General features: G+C 38.8%; 1 protein-coding gene across 6 annotated transcripts in view; it reads right to left on the bottom strand.

Moving 5' to 3' along the window:
* Positions 1-27,358, bottom strand: part of ULK4 (unc-51 like kinase 4) — a 591,366-nt gene that overhangs the window by 298,509 nt on the left and 265,499 nt on the right. For all 6 annotated transcript variants that reach the window (XM_077865647.1, XM_077865651.1, XM_077865650.1 and 3 more), the window contains one exon: positions 25,761-25,853. In XM_077865647.1, the coding sequence (XP_077721773.1) occupies positions 25,761-25,853 (93 nt within the window). The remainder of the gene's footprint in view (positions 1-25,760; positions 25,854-27,358) is intronic.

The following is a 27,358-nucleotide window of genomic DNA, read 5'->3' as shown; positions in this document are numbered from 1 at the left end:
CATCTGTTGAACAAGGCCCCAGCCTACCTCCACCACAGAAAGTACAGAAGGTGAGATGGAAGAGCTGTGCCCCAAAGGACCTCCACACGGTATGTGGACCCCATGTGCAAAAATCTCCCTGCCTCCCTCTAACTCCAGGTGCTACCAGTGCCCGAAGGTCACAGTTTGTCCAGGGCCTTACACTAACTGTCCCCACACAGGCAACAACATTCTTGTTCACCAGCCCAGGGCTTTGGTTCCTTTGTCCCCACATCCTTTCTGCTCTGCCTGGGTCCTGGGCCCTGACCCTTTGTCTTTCTGAAGACTGTGGCTCTGCAGCTGGTTCCTTTTCTCTAATAATCCTTTGAATCCTTGGCACTCTTCCCAAGACATGATTGTCTGGTCACATAGCTCTAGATCTGCACTCCAGATAAGAAGCATGTGGCTTCTTGCACCAGAGCAGGGAGGGGACTAATCGAAAAAACCACTATCAGTAAGATAAGTGAGATAAAGGACTGGCAAGGGCACAAACCAGAGACAAGTCCCTAAGGGGACCACCAGATTTCACATGTGGCCAGCATCTCTTTTCTGCTACAGATGTGAGCCTAGCACTATAAAAAAGAAAAAAAAATTGTATAAAAGTCCTTAAATTCTTTTCAATTTAATGAACCTACCTATTTTCCATGGTCCTTTTTTGTCCTGTTACTTAATGAAATGTAAGAGGTTTTTTTTGGAATCTACTTAAAGTCAGGTTAAGATCTGTCTCTCTTTTCTTTCACACACTCATTAATGTACTGAGTATCCATTAGGTGCCATGCATTAAGCTAAGTTAGAGTTATATCAGGTATTATAAATGCTAGGAGAGATGTCTATAAAGGGTATAGAAGGGGTGCGCCTGGCTGGCTCAGTCAGTAAAGCAAGCGACTCTTGATCAGGAGTTGTAAGTTCCAGCCCCACGATGGGTGTAGAGATTACCTAAAATCTTTTAAAAAAAAAAGTACAGGAGTGACAACAGAAATACAACTGACCCTTGAGTAACACATGGGGTAGGGGCGCTGACTCCCTGCAGTTAAAAAAAAAAAATCCATGTGTAACTTCTGACTCCCCCAAAACTTAACTACTAATAGCCTACAGTTGATCTGAAGCCTTACCAATAACATAAACAGCCCATTAGCACATACTTTGTATATTATATGATTATACACTACATTCTTACAATAAAGTAAGCTAGAGAAAAAAATGTTAAGGAGATCATAAGGATGGAAAAATACATTTACAGTACTGTACTGTGTTTATAGGAAACAATCCACCTGAGTAGGCCTACACAGTTCAAACCCATGTTGTTCAGGGGTCAGCTATAGTCTTTTCTGCCTAAGAAGCCTAACAAAGGCTTCTAAGTGAATCAACAATGACAACAGTACACACAGTTACCATGTGGAACTTGGTTCCCACAGGTGTACATGTGGTAACTCACTGGATCCTAACAACAACAACAACAAAAAATCCTAAGAGTCAGGTAATATGATGATGATGAATTTTTTCACATGAGAAACTGAGATACGAGGAAGTAAATTGGTCAAGTGACAAGGAGGTAGGCAGAGATATTGACCGAGGCGGCTTAGATCACACCCCACAGTACAGGTACTTCTTGAGTTGAACCCTAAAGGAGGAGTAGGTTATTGACAGGCAGAGAATAGATGCAGGGAGAGGAGGAGGACAGGTAGGGATGAATTATGCCCTGAGCAAAGAGAACAGCATAACAAAGAGCTCATTATAGGAAGTGAAAAGCAAGTGAACAGGCACATTTGTTGCAGTAGTAGAAGGAGTGAAGAGAAGAGAATTAAAAATCAGGCTGGAGGAATAAACCAGAGCAGATCACAAAAGATCTTGTCAGCCATGCTGAGGAGCTTAAAACTTATCCCCTGGATGTGGGTTGGTCAACTCCAGCCTGCAAGCCAAATCTTGCTGGTCACCATCATTTCTATGGCCCAAAACATACACATGGTTGTTACATATCTAAATGCTTGCAGAAAAAAATCAAAAGAATATTTCATGACATTTGAAACTGCATGAATTTCAATTTTCAGTGTTCATAAAGTTTTCTTAAAACACAGCCATGCTTATTCATTTACATATTATCTCAGGCTGCTTTCACAATGCAACACTAGGGCTGAGTAGTTGCCACATGGCCCATGTGGCCGGCAATGCCTAAAATATTTACTATCTGGCCTTTTAGAGAAAGTTTGCCAAGCCCTACTCTGGGTGACTATCTGCTACTATGAGCCTGATTAGGCAAAATGAGGTCATTTCCAGTTTTATATTTTTACAATGGTTATTCAGGTTACAGTGAGGAGGATGGACTGGAAACAAAAAGGACTGGGAACAGGAAGATCAGTTAGCTGATAATGACTACTCTCAAAATAAGAAGAGATAAGCACCAAAGCAGGTGTAAATTGGAAAAGAAAAATAAGAGAGATCAATGAGGTTGTATCAATAGGATTTCAAAATCTACTGGATGCAGGAGAGAAAGAGGATACAAGAAATACAGAATGACTCCAGGTGCTTGATCTGTCCTACCTGGGGCCACCACGATGACCACCACCGGAACAATTCCCATCACAACAAGCAATCTCATGGAAACTACTACACATCACACACTGGGTATAATCAGCACCTTACCTCTCACCCAATCCTTACCATGATGTAGGAATGAGTCACCTCGTTCTATAGAGACGGAAACTAAGATTGAACCTTATCCAAGTAACATAGCTAATTAATTTCTGAGTTCATAATGTTAACTGCTCTAAGATACTATAATATATAGAGGGTAAACTTGCTTTGGATTAGAAAATGAATTAAGTTCTGAAAGATGAGCGACAAGTAGAAGTAGACTGAGGGTAGAAACCCAAAGCACACCAACATTTAGAGGGTTGACAGGAAAAAAAAAAAAAAAAACACCCAGTGGTGTCAATGTTCACAGAATGCAGGAAGCAAAAATGTCAGTGAATGGAATGGAAGAAAATTAGAAAGAACACCTTAACACCCTACTCAACCTCCTGGATGTTTTGACCTTAGGTTCAGTTCCACTTTCTATAAGTTATACTTGTATTACACTGAGTAACTCTCCAAGCTTATTTCAGGAGTTATTTCTAAGATCAATATGTGATACTATGGTACTAACAAACAATATAGAATGATGATTAACTTGAAGCCACTGAACTGCAGGCTACCTCGCAGACTCTCAAAACCACCAAGATGAGTGATGGATTATCATTAATGCTAATGTTTGATAAGAACCACTAGCCCAAATGAGTAGGTGTGTTTTTAACAAATAAGAGTTTTTTCCTGATTATAGAAAATAATTATTAGAAATCACACTAAAAATAGGCAAGATCTGAATAGATATTTTTCCAAAAAAAAACATACAGATGGTCAACAGGTACATGAAAAGATGCTCAACATCATTAATCATTATGGAAACATAAATCAAAACCACAATGAGTTATCACTTCATACCTGTTCGAATGACTTATCGAAAAGACTAGAAATAACAAACGTTGGTGAATATGTAGAAGAAAAGAGCACCCTTGTGCCCTGTTGATCAGAATATAAATTAATGCAGCCATTGTGGAAAACAATATGGAGGTTCCTTGAAAATTAAAAACAGGACTATCATACGATCCAACAATTCCACTTATAGGTATTTATCCAAAGAAAACAAAAACATTAATTTGAAAAGGCATAGGCACCCTCATGTTCACTGCAGTATTCTTTATTATAGCCAAGATACAGAAAGAAGCCCAAGCATCCATCGATGAGTGGATGGAGAAAGAAGATGTGGTGTATGTACACATACACATACACATACACACACACAGAGTGATATATTATGCAGCCATTTAAAAAAAAAAACTAAAAACCTTGCCATTTCTGACAATACGGATGGACCCTGAGGGCATTATGGTAAGTGCAGTAAGTCAGATAAAGACAATTACTATATGATCTCCCTTATATGTAGAATCTAAACAAAACAAATAAACAACCCAAACAAAATCCAGCTCACATATACAAAGGAAAGACTTATAGTTACTAGAAGCTAGGTCTGAGTGGGTATGGAAGAAATGTGTGAACTGTTTTGATTTTTTTCTTATAGTTTAAATAAATTGAATATAAATAAACAAATGAAAAAAGAACAAGGCAGGCAGATATACTCTACCAGATACCAAAGTTTATTATAAAACTGCAATATAAGAGTATGGTATTACTTTATAACCTCTGACAAATCAAATTAGATGGAGAGAAAAAATCTTATTTTGTAATACCTATTTATATAAAATATGGAAATACAGAAGCATGAAATATAGCATATTGCCTTTGGGAAAAGTAGAAAAACTGTACAAAGAAAATATCACAATCCCAGTGCTGTAACAAAATCATTAATAATTGATTTTGTTAATCAAAATCAGCTGGGTGGCTCAGCTGGTTAAGTATCTGCCCTCGGCTCAGGCCATGTTCCCAAGGTCCTGGGATTGAGCCCGATGTTGGGAGGGAGAGGAGTCTGCTTCTCCCTCTCCCCCTGTCTCTAACCTTGCTCGTTCTGTCTCTAATAAATAAAATCTTTAAAAAAAAAATCAGGAAATTCTGAAGTATTATTTACTTGTCTTCTATTTATATAAGGCATAGGATCCACCTCATCTGGAAAATAACAGCTACCATTTCTTGTGCATGTTACTCTAACCCTTGCACAGCCACATCTCATTTAATGTCTAATGACACTTATAGAAGAAGACACTGAAGCACAGGCTAGTAAAGCAATTTTCTCACAACCACTCACAAGCCAGTAATGATTCTGGAATTAGAACTGGAATCTGCCTAATTTAAACTATATTACATCAGAATAGAGGGTGGGAGAAAACAGTCAACTCATACCATATATACTGGGGCTTATTAAAAATATTTTCCTGGGCAGCCCGGGTGGCTCAGCGGTTTAGCGCCACCTTCAGCCCAGGGCGTGATCCCAGAGACCCCGGATCTAGTTCCACGTCAGGCTCCCTGCATTGAGCCTGCTTCTCCCTCTGCCTGTGTCTCTGCCTCTCTCTGTCTCTCTCATGAACAAATAAATAAAATATTTAAAAAAATAAAAATAAAAATATTTTCCCATGCCATTAAATACTCATTTAAAATATGAGTTCTTGTACCTTCATAGTTTTCTAACCTATAAGGTAGCTAACCCTCTATTGAGGGATCCTTGTTTTCCACTTTTTACTATTACTCACTAGGAAAAAAAAACATAGTAGTTAAGGGATCACTTCAAAGGAGTTCTAATCCTCACTCAATTGTCCTAGCTCTGTGCTCCTGGGTGAGCACAAGCTTATTTTCTTTGTATGTAATACCACCGCCTACTTCATTTTGTGAGGTTGAAGAGTAAGTAAGATTGTGCGCATGAAGCATACAACACTGTCTGGAACATATTAAGCTCTCTTTGAAGACAGATACTACCTATCTTTACTTTCATTGTGATTGCTGTTTTTTATTAGAGAGAGAGAAAGAGAAAGTGTGAGAGGGAGTGAGGGGGTGGGGCAGAGGGAGAAGGAAAGAGAATCTGAAGCAGGTTCCATTCCCAGTGTGGAGCCTGACATGGGGCTTGACATGGGGTTCAACATAGGGCTCGATCCCAGGACCCTGAGACCATGACCTGAGCTGAAACCTGGAGTCAGATGCTTAACTGAGCGAGCCACCCCAGGGCCCCAGGTTTTATTGCTGTCTTAAATAATGTATTAATGGACATTCTCATATACAAATATTTGTGCATATCTTTTACTATTCTCTTAAGAAATATTCCTAGAAGTTGAATCAAAGGACATTTAAAGTTTAACACATATTGACACCTTGCATGTCGCAAAAGATGTGCTAATTTATAAAACTAAGTTTCACTAGCTTCTCAACAAGGTGCTGTTAAAAAAAAAAACTGCCAATTTGACTTTTTTATTATCTTAATGGAATTTTCTTGATTACTAATTTAGGGTTACTCTCTTTCATATTTATTGTTAGGAAGGCCCTTTTCATACCCTTTGTCCATTTTCCCTTTGGACTATCCTACTTTAGAATTTCAAAATAACTAATGAAGTCTGTCTCTAAAAGCTGACGGTTTTGTTTACTTTGTAACAGTTGAATTTATAACTGCAAGTAGACAGAAGACACACACACACACACAAAATAGTACATTTTGAGGGTATGAAGTGTCTCAGAGGCATTTACCTCAATGAAGACCCATGGTTAGTCTCCTTCACTGCCTGGGGTTTTTTTCCAATGTTATACTCTATGGCAAGGAATCCTAAGTGATAACACATGTTCAAGATGGTAATAAAACTGTGCCAGGAAAGTCACAGAACATTTGAAACTCAGACCACTGTTTAGTCTGGCAGCTCTCATGCTCTTTAATTATATCACAGAGGCCCCGTCTGTACAGCAGACAGCAGACACTGTAATATATTCTGACCAATAACTGTTATCACACAAAATCAGAAGACTTGATAAGGAGGAGGATATGGTGTTGAGACATGAGAAATAAATTGGGAGTCTGTATTTTATGCTTCATGTTACATTCCATTCCATTGGGCTTCACTTTGTTCTATGGAGTTGACAGTGACAGGTCTACACAATATGCTCACAGACAATGCATGGCTTTATCAAAAGTAGATAAACAACAACAAAAATGAGTCTGTAGCAAAAGTACTGTACTATTTCTGAAATGGTAAATTTTCTTGGTAAATCACCAAAAGAGAGTACAAATATTAAAAAAGAACTCTGATGCTAAAATCGGCCAAATGGTACCAAAGGATCTATTCTTTCAGACTTTAGAAGGTACAATGATCATACCATTTTCTAGCTGTAAAAACCAAAGAAATAAAGGCTTATAAATTAACTGTATGAATCAAAAAGAGACCCAATAACCATATAAACACAAAATGTAAGGGCACCATAGAAATGCTTTATAGAAAGACAACGGTATCATCCCTCTTTGCCACTGTTCTCAATGCTGCACATTTTAACACCATTGGAAGCAAAATAAATTTGTTTTACAAGTACAAAATAACCAAAAGGCATTAACTGATGAGTCAAAAATCAAAGAAGCCAATAAGGAAAGCTGGAAACTCCCACCAAGTAAAGATAAATATATATATTTATATCTATATATCTTTATATATAGATTGGTTCAACTGTCATCTCTACACATTCCTTAATGAGCCTATAAAATAAAGATGTTAGCCTGATATTGAAAAGACAAGTAATTTAAAGACTATTCCTTTTAAATCCTGATGATAACGATGCCGATGGTGGCTGGAGAAAAGGAAACCTGTTGATAATGGGAGAAAATAAAGTCGATTGCTTTGATGCCACACCAAAGTGTACATGAAAACCAAGTATTGCACTGAAGGTAACAATGCTTAGATGGCTAATGGCCTTGAGAGCTTGTGAAGGTTGGCTTTTCCCAATGCCACCATAACAGCCATCTACTCATGGGCACTGCCACTCCCACCCTGCACCATCACTTCTACTGGCATATAGACCATCTTGAGCTTTCACCTCCCCACTAAATTAGCTGGAAAAGTTCACTGTTCACTAACAAACACAACAATGTCTGCACAAACCCCACAGAAAGGTTGCTCTATACAACTCAAGTCATTTCTCAGTAATTCCTACACAATTGAAGAGCCTGCCACTGAACTAAGCCCAACACTTAACTGCTCAGGTGTATGATCTAGCACTGGAATTTACATCACATCCTGACAACCCAGGTTAGACCTCCTGCAGTCAAGTAACCATGGTACTTGAGCACTATGATCTTTGCAATGCTTCCATGTTGCCTTGACAATGGCCAGAGTTTGCAGAACAGTCGCTGGCTCTGTCTGGAGGTCCAGCAAGCCTAGGGCCGTTGACAGCGAGGAAATGAGAAGATGATTAGGGATGTGTGGGCTGTAGTGCACTGCCCACTTGTCCAGGGCTCCACCAAGTTTCACTAGTAAACACCTGAAGAATCACAGCCCCAAAGTATGGCCCTAAAGGTGTTAAGTCTGTGCAAATAATGAGTGGGTGATAAGATATGACCAAGGGCATGGCACACCTGAGATTTAACCCACATTCTAGGTATATATGTAGCAAGGAACTTGAATGACACTCACTTTAAGCAGGAGTTCAAAGAGAATGTGTAGGAATGCTCCGAAAACCTATACAATCCTCAACTCATAAAAACCACTACCCCTAAAACCTAGAATGCCCAGGCTAAGCCCTACCTCTCTAAGAAGGGTTCTAGACGGAGACCCCCAAAAAGGTGAGTCCCTCTGTTTTATCTGAAAGGGTTAAAAATAACAGTAATTAGGAAGTAATTAGGTACACAGTAATAATAATAATAATAATAATAATAATAACAGTAATCCTGAACATACTTTAATGGTTTATTAAGAAAAATGTAATACTTTTTTCCACAGGGAAAATAATTATTACTTATTTTTAAAGGCAAGTATAAAAAGAGGACCTCATAAAAATAATGATCACCACAATCACCACCACTTTTCAGTGACCAAAATACCATTTTTACTATGTGTCTTATAATAGGAAACAATGGATAATAACAAATGATAACAGTCCCAAACAGAAATGCATAAACAAGTCTTTCATACAGTGTTAGTATTGTTTTCATAAATATTCTACAAATGGGAATCTATGATCTAGTTTCCAATTATCTAAATAGAAATGCAATACCTTGACCTCACAATTCATTGACTTCATTGCTTCCAAACACTTTTCTTATCCCATCCTCACGCATCCAGTTTCTACAGTTTTAGGGCCCTAATGGCAACTTTCACTTCAAAAGTCTCACTTACAAAAGCTTCCCAAAGGCACAACACCACTTCCTAACATCCCAGCTCAATGATCTTTCCACGCATGCAGGGGTTCCAACACTTCTCCATTAGGGAACACTGCAGGGGACAGGATGTCAGTCTATCAGGGGACACCTCCTGGGAGACAGGATGTCAGTCTAGCAAGCCACTTCTTACCCTCTTGCTTCATTGGTTTTAGCCTTCCTCCAAGATTAAGTTGGGCAACTTTTCTAATAAAGGATCAGAAAGTAAATACCTTTGGCTTTGCAAGCCATATGATCTCTTTCAAAACTACTCAGCTGTGCCACTGTAATGCAAAAGCAACTACAGACAATAAGCAAATCCATGTGGTTGTGTTCTGATAATATTATCTTTACAAAAGCAGGTGGGCTGGATTCGGCCCATAAACTGTAGTTAATCAACCTCTGTACTAGATCATTCTCATCAACATAGAAATGTCTCTAAACTATTGCTCATTCTAAAAAGAAACAAGAAATGCCCTATCTCCTCCCAGCTCCCCATTTTCAGCTCTCCTTTAGAGCCAAACTTTCTCCAGAATTACTGAGGCACCACCTCATAATTCCCTCCTCAATGAACTATACCAAGCTTTTGCCCCACATGCCAGTGAAAATAACCCCTAAGGAAGTTACTCCTACTGCCACAATAATGTTTACTTCTCCATCCTCATCTTACAGACACTCACAGGAGCATCAAACATTGTGAGTATTCCCTTCCTCTGGGAGTCCCTGAAAATCAGAGGCTTGCTGCTTTATTTCTGACGCAAGCATTCAGGCAGCCAGTCAACTCTACCATTTTCCCAGGGAAGCCCTGAGCACCGGCTCAAAAATAGCTGGCCTCAACCTCACACTCCCCATTCTCAAATGCTGCTTTCTGTTCTTTGCACCACTAACTAAAATTAAGGTTTTTTTCAATCAATTTCCTTGTTTATTGTCTATGATCCCCATGAAATCATAATCTTCATGAAAACCAGGGAAATGTCTGTTCTATCTCAGTGAACACAACTATTTGTGGGGTGATGCAAGGAATGAATGAAGAATATTAATTTTTCTTGCAGGTAGAAAACTATCAAAACTGACTCTCTTCTGAAGGTCCATAATCCTATGACAGAAATAAACTGCAAAACTTCAAGAGCTTCTGTGGAGAACCAAAAAGAAGCAAATGAATTTTCCTGTGGGCAAGTAAGGAAATACTTCAGGGGAAAATGTTAGGTATCATTTTGTTAAAGGTGGTGATATCCCTGAACATCTATTTAGACACAGAAGGAAGGAACTGTGAATTATTGTTGATTGTAGCCCCCAAAATACCAAGGGCCACTCTGACTAAACAACTAAATGCTGGCTTCTGACATGACATGCAGTGAGTGGCTCAAACCTGGGCACCATGTGGCTAGAGACATTACCATGTCGGACTTTTAGCCAGCCACTGCCTGTTACACCATAAACTATCACTGAGCCCACAGGAGTCAAAAGAGAAAAACTGAAATGACCAAGCATATAGGCAATGAGAAAGTTCGAAGATTAATTTGGGTTTTTTGTTTTGTTTTGTTTTGTAAGATTTTATTTATTTGATGGGGGGGGGAGCAGAAGGAGAAGGAGAAGCAGACTCCCCACTGAGCAGGCAGCCAGATGCAGGGCTCAATCCTAGGACCCTGGCAGACACTTAGCCAATTGAGCCACCCAGGAGCCCCAAAGATTATTTCTTTTTTTTTTTTTTTATTGGAGTTCAATTTGCCAACATATAGCATAACACTCAGTGCTCATCCCATCAAGTGCCCCCCTCAGTGCCCGTCACAGTCACCCCCACCCCCCATCCACCTCCCTTTCCACCACCCCTTGTTCGTTTCCGAGAGTTAAGAGTCTCTCATGTTCTGTCTCCCTATTTCCCACTCACTTTTTCTCCTTTCCCCTTGATTCCCTTTCACTATTTTTTATATTCCCCAAATGAATGAGACCATATAATGTTTGTCCTTCTCCGATTGACTTACTTCACCCAGCATAATACCCTCCAGTTCCATCCACGTCGAAGCAAATGGTGGGTATTTGTCGTTTCTAATGGCTGAGGAATATTCCATTGTATACATAGACCACATCTTCTTTATCCATTCATCTTTCGATGGACACCGAGGCTCCTTCCAGTTTGGCTATTGTGGACATTGCTGTTTAAACATCGGGGTGCAGGTGTCCTGGCGTTTCACTGCATCTGTATCTTTGGAGTAAATCCCCAGCAGTGCAATTGCTGGGTCGTAGGGCAGCTCTATTTTTAACTCTTTGAGGAAACTCCACGAAGTTTTCCAGAGTGGCTGCACCAGTTCACATCCCCACCAACAGTTCAAGAGGGTTCCCTTTTCTCCGCATCCTCTCCAACATTTGTGGTTTCCTGTCTTGTTAATTTTCCCCATTCGCACTGTTGTGAGGTGGGATCTCATTGTGGTTTTGATTTGTATTTCCCTGATGGCAAGTGATGCAGAGCATTTTCTCATTGGCTTCTTGGCCATGTCTATGTCTTCCTCTCTGAAATTTCTGTTTATGCCTTTGCTCATTTCATGATTGGATTGTTTGTTTCTTTGCTGTTGACTTTAATAAGTTCTTTATAGATTTTGGATACTAGTCTTTTATCTGATACATCATTTGCAAATATCTTCTCCCATTCTGTAGGTTTTCTTTCAGTTTTATTGACTTTTTCTTTTGCTTTGTAAAAGCTTCTTATCTTGATGAAGTCCCAATAGTTCATTTTTGCTTTTGTTTCTCTTGCCTTCATGGATGTATCTTGCAAGAAGTTGCTGTGGCCAAGTTCAAAAAGGATGTTGCTGGAGTTCTCCTCTAGGATTTTGATGGAATCTTGTCTCACATTTAGATCTTTCATCCATTTTGAGTTTATCTTTGTGTATGGTGTAAGAGAATGGTCCAGTTTCATTCTTCTGCATGCAACTGTCCAATTTTCCCAGCACCATTTATTGAAGAGACTGTCTTTTTTCGTATGGATAGTCTTTCCTCCTTTGTCGAGTATTAGTTGACCATAAAGTTGAGGGTCCACTTCTGGATTCTCTATTCTGTTCCATTTGATCTATGTGTCTGTTTTTGTGCCAGTACCACACTGTCTTGATGACCACAGCTTTGTAGTACAACCTGAAATCTGGCATTGTGATGCCCCCAGATATGGTTTTCTTTTTTAAAATTCCCCTGGCTATTCAGGGTCTTTTCTGATTCCATACAAATCTTAATTTGTTCTAACTCTCTGAAGAAAGTCGATGGTATTTTGATAGGGATTGCATTAAACGTGTACATTGCCCTGGGTAACATTGACATTTTCACAATATTAATTCTGCCAATCCATGAGCATGGAATATTTTTCCATCTCTTTGTGTCTTCCTCAATTTCTTTCAAAAGTATTCTGTAGTTTTTCGGGTATAGATCCTTTACCTCTTTGGTGAGGTTTATTCCTAGGTATCTTATGCTTTTGGGTGCAATTGTCAATGGGATTGACTCCTTAATTTCTCTTTCTTCAGTCTCATTGTTAGTGTATAGAAATGCCACTGACTTCTGGGCAGTGATTTTGTATCCTGCCACACTGCCGAATTGCTGTATGAGTTCCAGCAATCTTGGGATGGAGGCTTTTGGGTTTTCTATGTACAGTATCATGTCATCTGCGAAGAGGGAGAGTTTGACTTCCTCTTTGCCAATTTGAATACCTTTTATTTCTTTTTGTTGCCTGATTGCTGAGGCTAGGACTTCCAGTACTATGTTGAATAGCAGTGGTGAGAGTGGACATCCCTGTCTTGTTCCTGATCTTAGGGGAAAGGCTCCCAGTGTTTCCCCACGGAGAATGATATTTGCTGTGAGCTTTCCATAGATGGTTTTTAAGATGCTGAGGAATGTTCCCTCTATCCCTACACTCTGAAGAGTTTTGATCAGGAATGGATGCTGTATTTTGTCAAATGCTTTCTCTGCATCTAATGAGAGGATCATATGGTTCTTGTTTTTGCTTTTGCTGATATGATCAATCACATTGATTGCTTTACGAGTGTTGAAGCAACCCTGCATCCCAGGGATAAATCCCACTTGGTCATGATGAATAATCTTCTTAATGTGTTGTTGGATCCTATTGGCTAGTATCTTGTTGAGAATTTTTGCATCCATGTTCATCAGGGATATTGGTCTATAATTCTCCTTTTTGGTGGGGTCTTTGTCTGGTTTTGGAATTAAGGTGATGCTGGCCTCATAGAACGAGTTTGGAAGTACTCCATCTCTTTCTATCTTTTGGAACAGCTTTAGTAGAATAGGTATGGTTTCTTCTTAATCGTTTGATAGAATTCCCCTGGGAAGCCAGCTGGCCCTGGGATTTTGTGTCTTGAGAGGTTTTTGATGACTGTTTCAATTTCCTCCCTGGTTATTGGCCTGTTCAGGTTTTCTATTTCTTCCTGTTCCAGTTTTGGTAGTTTGTGGTTTTCCAGAAATGCGTCCATTTCTTCTAGGTTGCCTAATTTATTGGCGTATAGTTGCTCATAGTATGTTTTTAAAATTGTTTGTATTTCCTTGGTGTTGGTGGTGATCTCTCCTTTCTCTTTCATGATTTTATTAATTTGAGTCTTTTCTCTCTTCTTTTTAATAAGGCTGGCTAATGGTTTATCTATCTTATTAATTCTTTCAAAGAACAAACTCCTGGTTTTGTTATCTGTTCCACAGTTCTTCTGGTCTCGATTTCATTGAGTTCTGCTCGAATCTTTATTAACTCTCTTCTTCTGCTGGGTGTAGGATCTATTTGCTGTTTCTTCTCCAGCTCCTTGAGGTGCAAGGTTAACTTTTGTATTTGAGTTCTTTCCAGTTTTTGGATGGATGCTTGTATTGTGATGTATTTCCCCCTCCGGACTGCCTTTGCTGTATCCCAAAGATTTTTAATGGTTATATCTACATTCTCATTAGTTTCCATGAATCTTTTTAATTCTTCCTTAATTTCCTGGTTGACCCTTTCATCTTTTAGCAGGATGGTCCTTAACCTCCACGTGCTTGAAATCCTTCCAAATTTCTTCTTGTAATTTAGTTCTTATTTCAAAGCATTATGGTCTGAAAATATGCAGCCGAGGATCCCAATCTTTTGGTATCGGTTAAGACCTGATTTGTGACCCAGTATGTGGTCTATTATGGAGAAAGTTCCATGTGCACTTGAGAATAATGTGTATTCAGTTGCGTTTGGATGTAAAGTACTGTAAATATCTGTGAAATCCATCTGGTCCAGGGTATCACTTAAAGCTCTTGTTTCTTTGGAGATGTTGTGCTTAGAATACCTGTCAATTGTAGAAAGTGCTGCATTCAAGTCACCAAGTATAAGTGTATTATTATCTAAGTATGTCTTAACTTTGGTTATTAATTGATTGGTAAACTTGACAGCTCCCACATTCGGGGCATAAATATTGAGGATTGTTAGGTCTTCTTGTTGGATAGATCCTTTAAGTATGATATAGTGTCCCTCTTCATCTCTCACTACAGTCTTCGGGATAAACTTTAGTTTATCTGATATAAGGATGGCTACTCCTGCTTTCTTTTGAGGACCATTTGAATGGTAAATGGTTCTCTGACCTTTTATTTTCAGGTTGTAGGTGTCCTTATGTCTAAAATGAGTCTCTTTAGACAGCAAATAGATGGGTCTTGCTTTTTTATCTAGTCTGAAACCCTGCACCTTTTGATGAGGTCATTAAGCCCATTCACGTTCAGAGTTACTATTGAAAGATATGAATTTAGTGTCATCATGACACCTATTCAGTCCCTGTTTTTGTGGATTGTTCCCTTGGACTTCCTCTTTCTATTACAGAATCCCCCTTAGTATTTCTTGCAGAGCTGGCTTGGTGGTCACATATTCTTTCCGTTTTTGCCTACCTTGGAAGCTCTTTATCTCTCCTTCTATTCTGAATGAGAGCCTTGCTGGATAATGTATTATTGGCTTCATGTTCTTCTCATTTAGGACCCTAAATATATCCTGCCAACCCTTTCTAGCCTGCCAGGTCTCTGTGGGGAGGTCTGCTGTTAATCTATTATTTCTCCCCATAAAAGTTAGAGATTTCTTGTTTCTTACTGCTTTAAGGATCTTCTCTTTATCTTTGGAATTTGCAAGTTTCACTATTAAATGTCGAAGTGTTGAACAGTTTTTATTGATTTTAGCGGGGAACCTCTCTATCTCCTGGATCTGAATGCCTGTTTCCCTTCCCATGTTAGGGAAGTTCTCAGCTATGATTTGTTCAAATACATATTCTGGACCTCTGTCCCTTTCGGCGCCCTCAGGAACCCCAATTAAACATAGATTTTTCCTTCTGAGGCTGTCATTTATTTCCCTTAACCTCTTCTCATGATCTTTTGTTTTTCTCTTTTTTCCTCAGTTTCCTTCCTTGCCATCAACTTGTCTTCTGTGTCACCCGCTCTTTTTTCTACCTCATTAACCCTCATTGTTAGGACCTCTAGTTTGGATTGCATCTCATTTAATTGATTTTTTAATTTCTGCCTGATTAGATCTAAATTCTAGAGTTATGAAGTCTCTTGAATCCTTTATGCTTTTTTCTAGAGCCACCAGTAGCTTTATAATTGTGCTTCTGATTTGGCTTTCTGACATTGAATTGTACTCCAAATTTTGTAACTCTGTGGGAGAGAGGTCTGTTTCTGATTCTTTCTTTTGAGGTGAGTTTTTCCTTCTAGTCATTTTGCTCAGTGCAGAGTGGCCAAAAACAAGTTGTACTTGATAGCAGCGCAAACTCTTCTCACTGTTGCATTGCAGCTGTTCTCTCTTAAATCTCAGGCTGAATTCGTTGGTTTTCAGGATGATTTGAAAGTTATCTAGGTAATTTGGTGAGGACAGGTGACTCTGGACCCTACTCCTCCGCCATCTTGCCCCCTCCCCCCCAAAGATTATTTCTGATGAGAGAGCCAAACTATCTCAATGGACCCAACTGAAGACCATATGGTAAGGATAGGCAATGAAATGTTTATCAGCTCACCATGAACTTAGGGAAAAGCTCTGTGATAGTAACAAGATAATAGAAGAAAATAAGCAGAAATATATACATCTACCAGTAGCAGGCAAAAAACCTGTTAAGAGTTTTTCCTTTCTGAAAACACAATGTCGAAACAGATTTCAATTGCTGTTGATTTTCCTCACACGTCATTAAGGAAAAGAGAATGCCCTGAATCAGTTCCTAAGGTTTTAGGCTCATACCCTTCTGTAACTCTATCAGTATCAGAATGCAGGGGTGGAATGAGAAAATTAATTTAATACTTACTCCATGAGTGCTTATGTAAACACCTACATTTGCGACATAGGAGATACAGCTATGAATTATAGCATGATTAACATAATAAAGAGTGATTTCAACTCCGTTGATGTGCTTAAAATCATCAGCACAGGAGTGTCCCAAACCTAGGAGGATAAGAGAAGGAAGAGGTTCCACTGAACCAGGAACCAGGATCATATTATTAACCAGAATGGTGCCAGGAGCTGCCACATTGATAAAAATCAAAGAAAGATGGTGCCAGCACCTAGTGATGATTGCGAAGGGAAACAACAGAGAATTATGCATTTGCTGTTAATAGATCCACACGACAATAAAGATGACTGTGTTAAGGTACTGGACCACTCTTACAATAAATGTGATGCAATGAAACTTAAAAAAAAATAAGACTCCAAAGTCCACTGTGATATTCACTTGGGTTTGTTTTTAAAAGTGGCTCTGCTGCATAGTACAAAGAACAATGGACCAGGAAGTCTGATCCAAAATCTGATCTTCTTCAAATTGACTTGAACTTTGGAGTACACAAATTCCCTCTGGGGCCTCGTTTCCTCATGTGTAAAACGAAGACCTGAGCCCAGGGTATTAATCATGTCCTTTTTATTCTGTATTTTTGTTTTTTTCACATCTTGAGGTCTTGCCAATTCTGGAAGGAATGCCCTTCCCAGGGCTGACTAATTCTCAAGAAACAGCAAACAACTCTTCTTGAAGCTCTCCTTTCTTATGCAGATCAACCAATCCAGAGCCATAACCCCAATGGCCTCCCTGGCCACTCCCGGTCAAGCTGATGTTCCCCAAGGCCAGGTACTGAACCAGAGCTGGCCCCTATTCACCCTGGGGCCAGGTACCAAGTGACCAGAGATAGCCCCTACACTCCCACAATCCAGTGAAATTACTCAAACTAGTCAAGCCTACACTTGCTCCCCGCCTCCTTCATTTGTAAACTACAATAAGGGCTCTTGTCTACACTTTGCTGTCACTTCCCCTGCCTCTTGACTAATCCTATTGCTTCTTCACAGGGCTGCCTTTGGTGCAGTTCGCACCTCCTCTTTGGATCTGTGAGTATAACAAGCTATCTTTCCCAGGGCAGTTTTCTCCTGTTTCTCCAGTTTTCTCCAACAGACCTAAGGACATCTTGCAAAATACCAAAAGCTTTACTGAATTCCCTCTCAGATTGAGTAGGCCTCTGCCATACACAATCAGGAAAGCACTATTTGCAAAGGTATACAATAAACTCTAAGTGCTTTCCTTAAATGTAAATGTCACACCAAAAAAGTAAACTGAAACCATCCACTCTGACCTAGAAATGGCCTTCGATTGATTGTGAGGCGCTATTCTATTAACAGTTTTCAAAGACAGTTACCAACCACTGGAGGTTCAAGAAAAAGAATTTTCCTGAAAAAAGTAAAATGCTGTGCTAAGAGCAAAACAATGCTTATAACTGTTAAAGGGACCATCTCAGTGGAAGTACACAAAATATCCCAGCAAGGTTGATCATTAGGGTAATTTTCATTTAATTTCCAAATTCTTCTCAACTAATATTTAAGGACCAACAATATGCGTGTTACGCAAGTGTGCAGCACTCTAATCCCAAATTGAGGTGGAGAGAAAGGAAAATAAAGTTTTTGGTTTAAGGAGCTGATGAAAGGAGGAAACTCAAAATTGCCCAGTATTTTCAATCTTTTATATTTGCTCTATCCCCTGAAATGACTATACTTCTGTAAGAAGTGCAGAGATGTACCCAATTTCAACAAGTGGCTAGGAGCACTGGGGAATGGGCTATGTCCACGAAGGAGGAAAGATAAGGTAAAAATAGACACTCAAAGGCTCGGTGCCTATTGCAAAACCCCTGGGTTTTATGCTGCGAGTGCTAGTAAAGAATAAATGGGAAAGCCACAGAGGAGTGACCCTAGAATGGAAATGGGAGCTGCCAAGACTCAGATTGACTTGCTTCTCATGATGATGCTTTTTGATATCCATAGGCAACTTGAGAAGCAGCCAATTATTTCTGGAGAAATCAACTCATTCTCATTTTAACAATAAAGTGTTACTGATTACATAGTTATCTTACTCACAGATTTCATCAGAGGAAATATTTAGCTGGGTAAATTCAGCTAACTGAGAAGAGCCAAAACACCTAACTGGCTTATTTTAACTACAGGGAAACCTCTCAAACCTCTCTGATATTTCTCATAATTGGGGTTTTTAGTTTTATCAAACTATAAAATTTAAGTTAAAATATATCAGATATGGCAAAAAAAATATATTTATTTAATTTATTAATATAAATTAGGGGCATCTTGGTGGCTCAGTCAGTTAAATGTCTGCCTTCTGCTCAGGTCATGATCCTGGAGTCCTGGGATTGAGCCCCAGGCCCTGAATCCTGAATTGAGCTCCCTGCTCAGCGGGGAGCCTGCTTCTTCCTCTCCTCTGTCCCTCCCCTCTGCCCTACTAGTGCACTCTCTCTCTCTTCATATAAATGAAATCTAAAAAACAAAAAAAGAGGAATATAAATCAAAAGGCATGCAATTTGTTTCTGTTATTAAAATTTTTTCCCCCAATTCTTCGTAGGGCATTGGAGCTCTGGTTTTGATCAGCGTCATGAAACATTTCTTTCTACTCTCAAGGAGGATACCTTCTCTAGGAGTACTTCTTTTACTAGTTCTTCCATTAATCATATGAAAAGGAGAAAGGGGAAGGGGGAGGAGGAAGAAGGGGAATACTTGCATAGCATTTTCTGTGGACTGGATGCTAATATTAACCCTATTTTCCAGATGAGGGAACTTAGGTACAAACAGGTTAAGAAACTTGGCCAAAATCATACAACTATTTGAGTTAAATTCCCTTAGGGTCTCCTATAACCTTAGGGTCCCTTATTTCTGTATCATTCAGTAGTTGCTGATTGGATGGATGGATGGATGGATGAATAAGTGAACCAAAAACCAATGAGGGAAGTCAGCTGAAGCATGGTGACTATAAAGGCAGGAGTATTTTTCACTGAAAGCTATAGCATGGATTCACCATGAATTTCATTTAAGAGATCACTAAAATTTTATTCTTCTAAAGGCATTTCTGTGAATCTTGTCATAAAACAAACAGCTCTAACATTTTTTGAGCAAACTAAAATGGTAATTCTTAGATACACAATAGAAACCACCTTTTGCAATTCGAGATAAGAGGTAAATTTTGTTCCAAAAGAGCTCAAGAAGTTAAAATTCAATTTGTTTGTTAAGGAAGATTTGCTGAAAGCTAATTAGCTCTTAATGAAAACAAGCTTCTGGTTACTACTGTTCTCCCTAAGAGCAACGGTTTGGTGCAACCTACTGTAAAATTGAGAGAGAAAAGGGCAGAGCTCAGAGGAATTAACACATCCCTTCTGATAGTAAAATTGGAACAACATGGGAAACAATTTACCTTTCTGTTATAAACCCAAGAAACTAGATTTACCAGGGCAGTGGTGCTTTAAAAAAAAAAAAAAAAAAATCCTGGTCAGATACAATGCAGATTTGATCATGCTCTTGTCCCTTATTTGAAGGAACAATAAATTCTCAATTGTACTCTAAGTTTTTGAAGACTTCTTTACCACTAAGAATCCTACAAAATAAGAAAAAACAATGAAACAATGTTGCACTTGGCATAGAATGATTTAATGTTCCAGTGGTTATTATTTGGTACTCTAAACTCTTAATGCAGATGACCCTAGAACAACACTGGTTTGAACTGCTTGGGTCTACTTATACAAGGATTTTTTAAAAAATAAATATAGTACAATACTATAAATGTCATCTCTTCTCCTTACAACCTTCTTAACATTTTCTTTTCTCTAGCTTACTTTATGTATGTATATAATACATATAACATACAAAATATGTGTTGATCGAAAATTTATGTTATCAATAAGACCTCCAGTCAATACTAGGCTTCTAGTACTTAAGTTTTAGGGGAGTCAAAAGTTATGCAGAGTTTTGACCATGCCTCTAACTCCTACATTGTTAAGGGTCAATTATATATGCAAGCTACACTGACTATATTTCAAAGAACATGATGCAGATGAAGCTAAGAAGTTAGATTTATAATAAATGATTTATTTTATATTACTAGAAATCTGTATATGAAAATTAAGGCATTCTACTCTTGATATACACTTAAGATCAGCATTTTGCCTAAAAGTCACTGCTACCAGGTGACGGGACAACCTCCTAGGTTAATGAGTTACCATTCTAAGACACAGGTCAAAGTAAAGTATAGGTAACACTCTTCTTAGGGCTAGAGCTAACTTTGTTTTAGTTACAGTAAGCAACTAAATATAATACATTCACAAAAACTGACATGTTAGACCATAGAATCAAATAAAAATTAGCAAAAACAAAAATATTATCTAATCACAAAGCAATAAAACTAGAAATTAGTAACAAAGAGGCAATATTCACCTACACAATGGCAAATTTCAAACACAGATACACATTAATGTGGTAAAGGTTTGGCACAAATAGATATTCTCATACACTGCTGGTGGAGAATAAGCTGGCACAACCTAGATTGGGGGCATTGAACAACATTTTTCAAAATACAAATGTTAGACTAGTAGTTCCCAAGCTTGTCTGCATACTGTAATTACTTGGAGAGGGTTAACATTACTATGCCTGTGTCTAGCCCTGGAGATTTTTATTAAGTTTGCCTGGGGTGTGGCCAGTCTTTAGATTTTTTTAAAGGATTCCCCTGATGACACTAATGTACAGATAAATTTGGAAATCACTGGTTTATGTACCCTTTGATTAAGTAATTCTACTTTTCATTACTTATTCTACACATATATATTCACACATGCAATGAATGGCCTATGTCATTAATCATAGCTTTGTTTTATGATATCAGAAGTTTAGAAAAACATAAATGTTCACCAAAATGGAACTTGTTAAATGAATATGGAGTATTTATAAAATGCAATTCTTATGTATCTGTTAAAAAGAAGTACAGATGGTATGTGAATTATATCCCAATAAGCTGTTGTATGTATTTTTAAAAAGAAGTGCAGAATGGTGCATTCAGCATACTACTACCAACTCTATGAAAAACCACACACACACACACAGGTAAGAGTGGCTTTCACCTTGAGTGAAAATATGCCTTTCTCTGTGTACTCTTTCAAATACTGAAATCTGTAATATGTTATTCATTAACTCCTAAAAAATATTTTTTTCTTTTTTTTTTAAGATTTATTTGAGAGAGAGCATGCAAGTCAGCACACATGCATGTAGGGGGAGGGGAAGAATAGAGACAATCTTCTCACTCTCATAACCCTGAGATCATGACCTGAGCTGAAACCAAGAGTCACACTTAGCCAACTGAGCTATACCCAGGCACCTCTTAAAAAATAAATTTTAAAAGTTAAAATGAAATATAAAATCAATCTGGTCATATCCTTCTCCAAGCAAACAGAATCTATATAAGCAAACAGAATCTGTAAAAGCTAACATTCAAAGGGGCATGAGAGAACATTTTGGTGTGATGAAAATTCTCTATCTTGATAGAGGTGGTGGTTGCACAATTATACACACTTCTCAAAACTCAGAAAACTGTATACCTAAAATGAATAAGTTGTAGCCTATGTAAATTATTCCTCAATAAAACTGACTTTAAAAAAAATTTTTAAAGCTTATATGACAACCAAACAATGCCAGTAGGAATGCAAATTGGTACAATGAATCTGGAAAATTCCTCAGCAATATCTACTCAATCTGGGCAAGCACAAGCTCTATGAGCTAGTACTTCTACTCCAGCATCGGTGCCCAAAAAAGACGTGTACAGATTCACCAAGGAACATTCAAAGGAAAACTTATTGCCAAACCATTCAAGACAGCAAAAAAATAGGAAAGTTGTTTAAAGTAAAATGGATTAGCAGACTATGGTTTATTTGCTCAATGGAAAGCCAAGTAGGAAGTGATTCAGTTTGAGGAGTGACACTGCCAAGACCAAGGAACTGTTGGCAAAGAGCGTGAGCAGAAAAAAATACAAATGCCCCAACAATAAAATGAGTTAGTTAACCTCACTCATGATAAGAGAAATGTGAATTAAAATTACTCTGAAATAATCTATTTCATCATGCTGGAAAAATTCCAAAGTTTAATGACAAATTCTGATGGGAAAGCTGCAGGAAAACAGGCATCCTCAAACATGTCTCTTGGAGACGCAAGATGGTAAAATCCCTATGTTGGAAAATTTGGCCATATCTAAAAAAAAGTCTTCAAATGCATTCATCCTTTGTTTTTTTTGTTTTGTTTTGTTTTGTTTTATTTATGATAGTCACACAGAGAGAGAGAGAGGCAGAGACACAGGCAGAGGGAGAAGCAGGCTCCATGCACCGGGAGCCCGACGTAGGATTTGATCCTGGGTCTCCAGGATCGTGCCCTGGGCCAAAGGCAGGCGCCAAACCGCTGCGCCACCCAGGGATCCTCTGCATTTATCCTTTGAAACCTAAATCCATTTTTAGGAATTCATCCCATAAGATGTACAAGCATACATACAAGATGATACAGAAGATTATTCATTGTTTGCAATATCACAAGATTAGAACTCAAGTCTATCCACTGGACACTAATTAGATAAATTATAGTATATCCATACAATGGAAGATTCTGTAACTGTAAAACATAAGCTCTCTATATATTGCTACAGAAGCAAATGTTGGGGTTAAGTGAAAAAAACAAGGGTCAGGAAAACATACATAATATGCTACTTGGGCATAAAAGGGAGAACTGGAAAAAGTACATATTCACATTAGCTTATAGTAGGGCACTACATAAACAAAGGTAGTTAGCCATTTGTGATCATGGGGAAGTGAAGGAAAAATAGAATGGATAGAGGGAGGAATAAGACTTCTCAGTATCTATCTTTTGATATATCTGTATCTGTTTATCTATCTATCTATCTATATTTTTTCCTCCAAGGAAATCTATTGCCAATTCCAAAATGTTACACTGTTTTTTAAACTCCAGCTAGAGAAATAAATACAAACTCTGAGGTCTAATTACATATAACTTTTCCGTCTTCATCCCTCCTCCAAGGTGTGTGAGTAGACTTTGCAAGCTACTCATAGGTTGCTACAGCCTCTGGGCCTAGGACTTTCCCATTTAAAGTATGGGGTGGGGAGAGGTTGGGGAGACAGCAGTAGGCTTTTAATGCTTTGTTCTTGATCCCTGGAGCCTCTGTCAAGACTGTTTGCCTCTTTCATAGGAAAAGAAAACAAAGAGAACAGAAGAATGAATCCAGAAAGAGACCTTACATACAGCAGAGGTGCTTTTTAAATGGGTGCTGGAGAGTCAAAAGTATTTTAATTAACAAAATTATTTGGATATCTTTGTACTCAAATTTATCTTGCCCATTCAAACTGTTACACTGTATTATATAATTCAAAAATTATTTTTCTCATTTTAAAAACTATTCGCCTAAGTAGAAATCTTTGCATATATATATATGGAGTTTTTCTCTACAAGAGATACTTTGAAGAAGAACTGAAGATTGAAGGCTGTGCACCTTTTAAAATTAAATATAGTAAATAAATATTAAAAGTTTCAATGTTATCAGTAGATAGTAAATGCAAAATGAAATCTCATTTTGGCAAAGATATTGCCAAAGGTATGAATAAATACTTATATAAAAAAATCTCCCAATAATTTTGACAAATAAAAAGACAAATTTCAGAAAAATATAGTGATACTATATGATTTTTTAAAAAGTCAACAGCCAGAAAGCAAAGCCGTTTATTTCTGTATATGCATATTGAATTTAAACAGCCAGAAAAGATTCAGAAGAGACACACACCAAAGCAACAGCAAGTATTACCCCTGGGACAGAGACCTGTGTATGGCAGTGTGGGAGGGAAATGAGGAAGCCTGGAGGACCACTTGATTTTACTGCTGGATTGTAATACACACACAATATATTCAGATGTTACTTGTCACACTAAAGCAAGGAAAAACATTTTTAAAAATTAGTTCATTGAAGGGCGCCTGGGTGGCTCAGTCAGTTAAGCGTCTGCCTTCAGTTCAGGTCATGATCCAAGGATCCTGCTTAACGGGGAACCTGCTTCTCCTCCTGCCCCTCCCCGTGCTCATGTTTTCCCTCGTTCTCTAATAAATAAAATCTTTATAAAAAAATTAGTTTATTGAATTCTGCGTGTCAACATTAAAAAAGAATAAAGTGTCTCCCAAGTGTATCCATTTTTAAAATAAAAAGACTGTATATATAGGTCATCAACTTCACTAGGTTCTTCCCCTCAGTATGAGGCAATTCAGATGAATTTCATAGAGAGTTGGCAAGAAGAAGAAAGAGACTAGAAAACATGAACATGACTGATCAAGAGTCAACATTAAAAAAGTAAATGCAATCTACCCAATCTAATGAGAGGATATCATCAGTATACAGTATTGGCATCTGGTATCAAAATTCCAGGAAAGAAGTAATTGTATGAATTTATATTTGACTTCTAATACAGATACATTCTTTAGAATGAAATATCTTCTGTAGGAAGAGAGAACAGTGCCATTGAGTGATGAGTGCAGAAAGCTCATTGGTCAAACTTTTAAAAGGCTAGAGAGACACAGGATTTAGAACTAGGAAGGGTAAATGGTCCCCAATTTCTTTTGCAACATGGCACAGAGAGTACAGGGTAGCATTTATATGTCACTCTCTGGAAATAAGTGAGGCCACTCACAGCAGAAGGCAATAGGCCTGGAATCTACAGCAGCCTCAGCACTACAGATGCCCCAAAGCCCAAGAGCACCTCGGCACCCCTGTACCTCAGTCATGGCACACCTCTGTGCCCTGGCCCAGCTAAATACAGAGAGTATCTACAAACAGACTTTCCTGCTCCCTAGTAATACTGCTGGTGGCTCATCATTCTGCAAGACCTTCTGTGGCAGAGCAGATGAAAAAACAAGGGGTTTGGGGCTGTGTGACTTAGTTCTTTCCTAAAGACCAACCACAGAAGTGCATTACACCTGCAGATGGTATCTGAACCCAAAGGTTCTCAGACATCACCTAACAACTAAAACTAGCTTTCTCCTAGGGCCTCCTCTTTGCCCCATCTGTAGACCTGGGGCTCTCTCTCTGACAAACTATCCTGCACCTGCCTGAAAGCAATTGCCAGCATCCTAGGAACTAGTTCTAAGATATTTGGGATCATCACACATAGTAACTTCAATAGAGGCCAAAGCTCTCCTCTGCTAAATGAAACTATGTCAACTTAACAAAATGGTAGAAAATAAGTCTATAGACATTACACAGATTTAATAAACTGCTCAGTACAATAGGAAGCACTAATTGACATTTCTTAAAGTACGTGTGTGAGGGTTTTTTTTTTCCTCTTTAAAGAATTTACCATTCTGAAGCAATCATGAGTCTCACAGTACAAAAAGTCCAGTAAGAGATACAAATAGAGACCCAAAATTGCATCAACATGAGATCGCACAAGTCACCAACCTTGACAAATGAACTGCTTCGGTAACTCAAACCTTGGTCTCCCAGGATCTCATCATCTTTAACATTTTTAGAATATATGAAACTCATTTTATAGATGAAAGACAAGAAAAAGAAACCTGGAGTTACACTACCTGGTAAAAGTTGGGTTGTGTTCAGTCATGGCAACTAGCAGCTTCAGAGCATATGCTGGTACTGGGTCAGGCTCCGTGAGGATGTGCTCATACCTGCAAGGATAAAGTGATTTTAAAAAATAACAGTTTTTGTCACTGAACCTTTCCTCCAAACAACAGAAGAAATATGCCATATGGTCAAACATAAAGACACTGAAATAAATGTATAAGGTACAGGACCCACACAGGCTGCTTCATGTCCTGAAACTTCAAAGAGCTTCACCCGACAATGGCAGTGAGGACACTGACCTGCCTCACAGAGGTCTGTTTTGGGGAAGATTCAATAAGACAATCCAGGAAAAGATGGGTATTGGGCTGCACGCATAGTAAGAGACCAATTAAAATTAGGCATTTGTGGCAGGGTCCCCAAGAGCACCCTCAAGTTCAGAGAGGTGCTCATGGTGGAGACTCAGGAGAGCTACCCCACCAGATACAGATGAATCATGAAGGAGGAGGGGTGGACAGGCTTCCTTAGGCTGTCTTCCACCCGAGCAAGGTCAGACAGAGCACAATCTTCTCTAGCAATGAAAATGCAGTGCATGCATGGGGTGTTTCTGCCTATGAGAGACTCAAGTGATCATGGTTTTTACTGGGGGCTGGACACACCAGCAACCTCTAACAGGAATCAAAACCCCTCCCAGGAAGAAAGCAGGCATTCAGCATCAACCCTGCTGTCTACACAACAGCCCAGGTAGCCTGACCTCCCTTTAGCAGTTAAACGGAGTCTGGAAACACTCTGGGCACCAAGTTCTAAGATGCCAGCCTGCCAAGGGCCAGCCAATAGCCCAGGAAGCAGTCCTTTCTAAGGAGAGCAGTCTCAGGCCTGCTCCATGAACTCTTCTCTGCACAGTATTATTCTAATTAAAACTTAAAAATCTGAAACGAAAATCACTGGGGCCCCTGGGGGCTCAATTGGTTAAGCATCTGCCTTCTGCTCAGGTCAGCCGGCACCCGGCTCCCTGCTCCACGGGGAACCTGCTTCTTCCTCGCCCTCTGCCTCTCCCCCTGCTTGTGTGCTCGTGCTCACTCTCTCGCTCTCTCTCTCTCTAATAAATAAATAAAATCCTTTTTTTAAAAAAGAAAATTCCCAGAAAGAATAAAAATAAATAAATAAAAGGTCTTTATTATTAAAACTTTCCACAACACAGTTCAGACTGCACCCCCCATGTGACCTGTGAGGCAGACTATGTTGTAACCTGTTCAGGTTCAGCTATCCAGTACACAGCACCATGGAGGTGCTCAGGAAACAACTGTCAGGCAAAGGAATGGACAAACAGAGAAATGGACACACAAGCAGATAAACGAATTTGAGTTTATGACTCAACTCTAGAACAATCACCAACTAAAAAGGGAGTAAAATATCCCCCCAAACCCAAAATGTATATTTAAAAATCCATGACATGAAGCGGATGCTTTTCATCTTGAGAATAGGGCCCCAGGCTCTTACTCAGAGCCTACTTACTCCCATTTTGGAAATCATTCTATAACAAGCTTAATTATGCAGCCTCTAATCCCACAGCCATTAAAAAGGAGCCAAGTAAAGGGAGGAGAGGGACTAT

Source organism: Canis aureus, chromosome 22 (genome assembly GCF_053574225.1).
Source record: "Canis aureus isolate CA01 chromosome 22, VMU_Caureus_v.1.0, whole genome shotgun sequence".
Classification (NCBI taxonomy): Eukaryota; Metazoa; Chordata; class Mammalia; order Carnivora; family Canidae; genus Canis; species Canis aureus.
The sequence above is the reverse complement of the archived record's forward strand: the minus strand, read 5'-3'. Positions and strand labels throughout refer to the sequence as shown.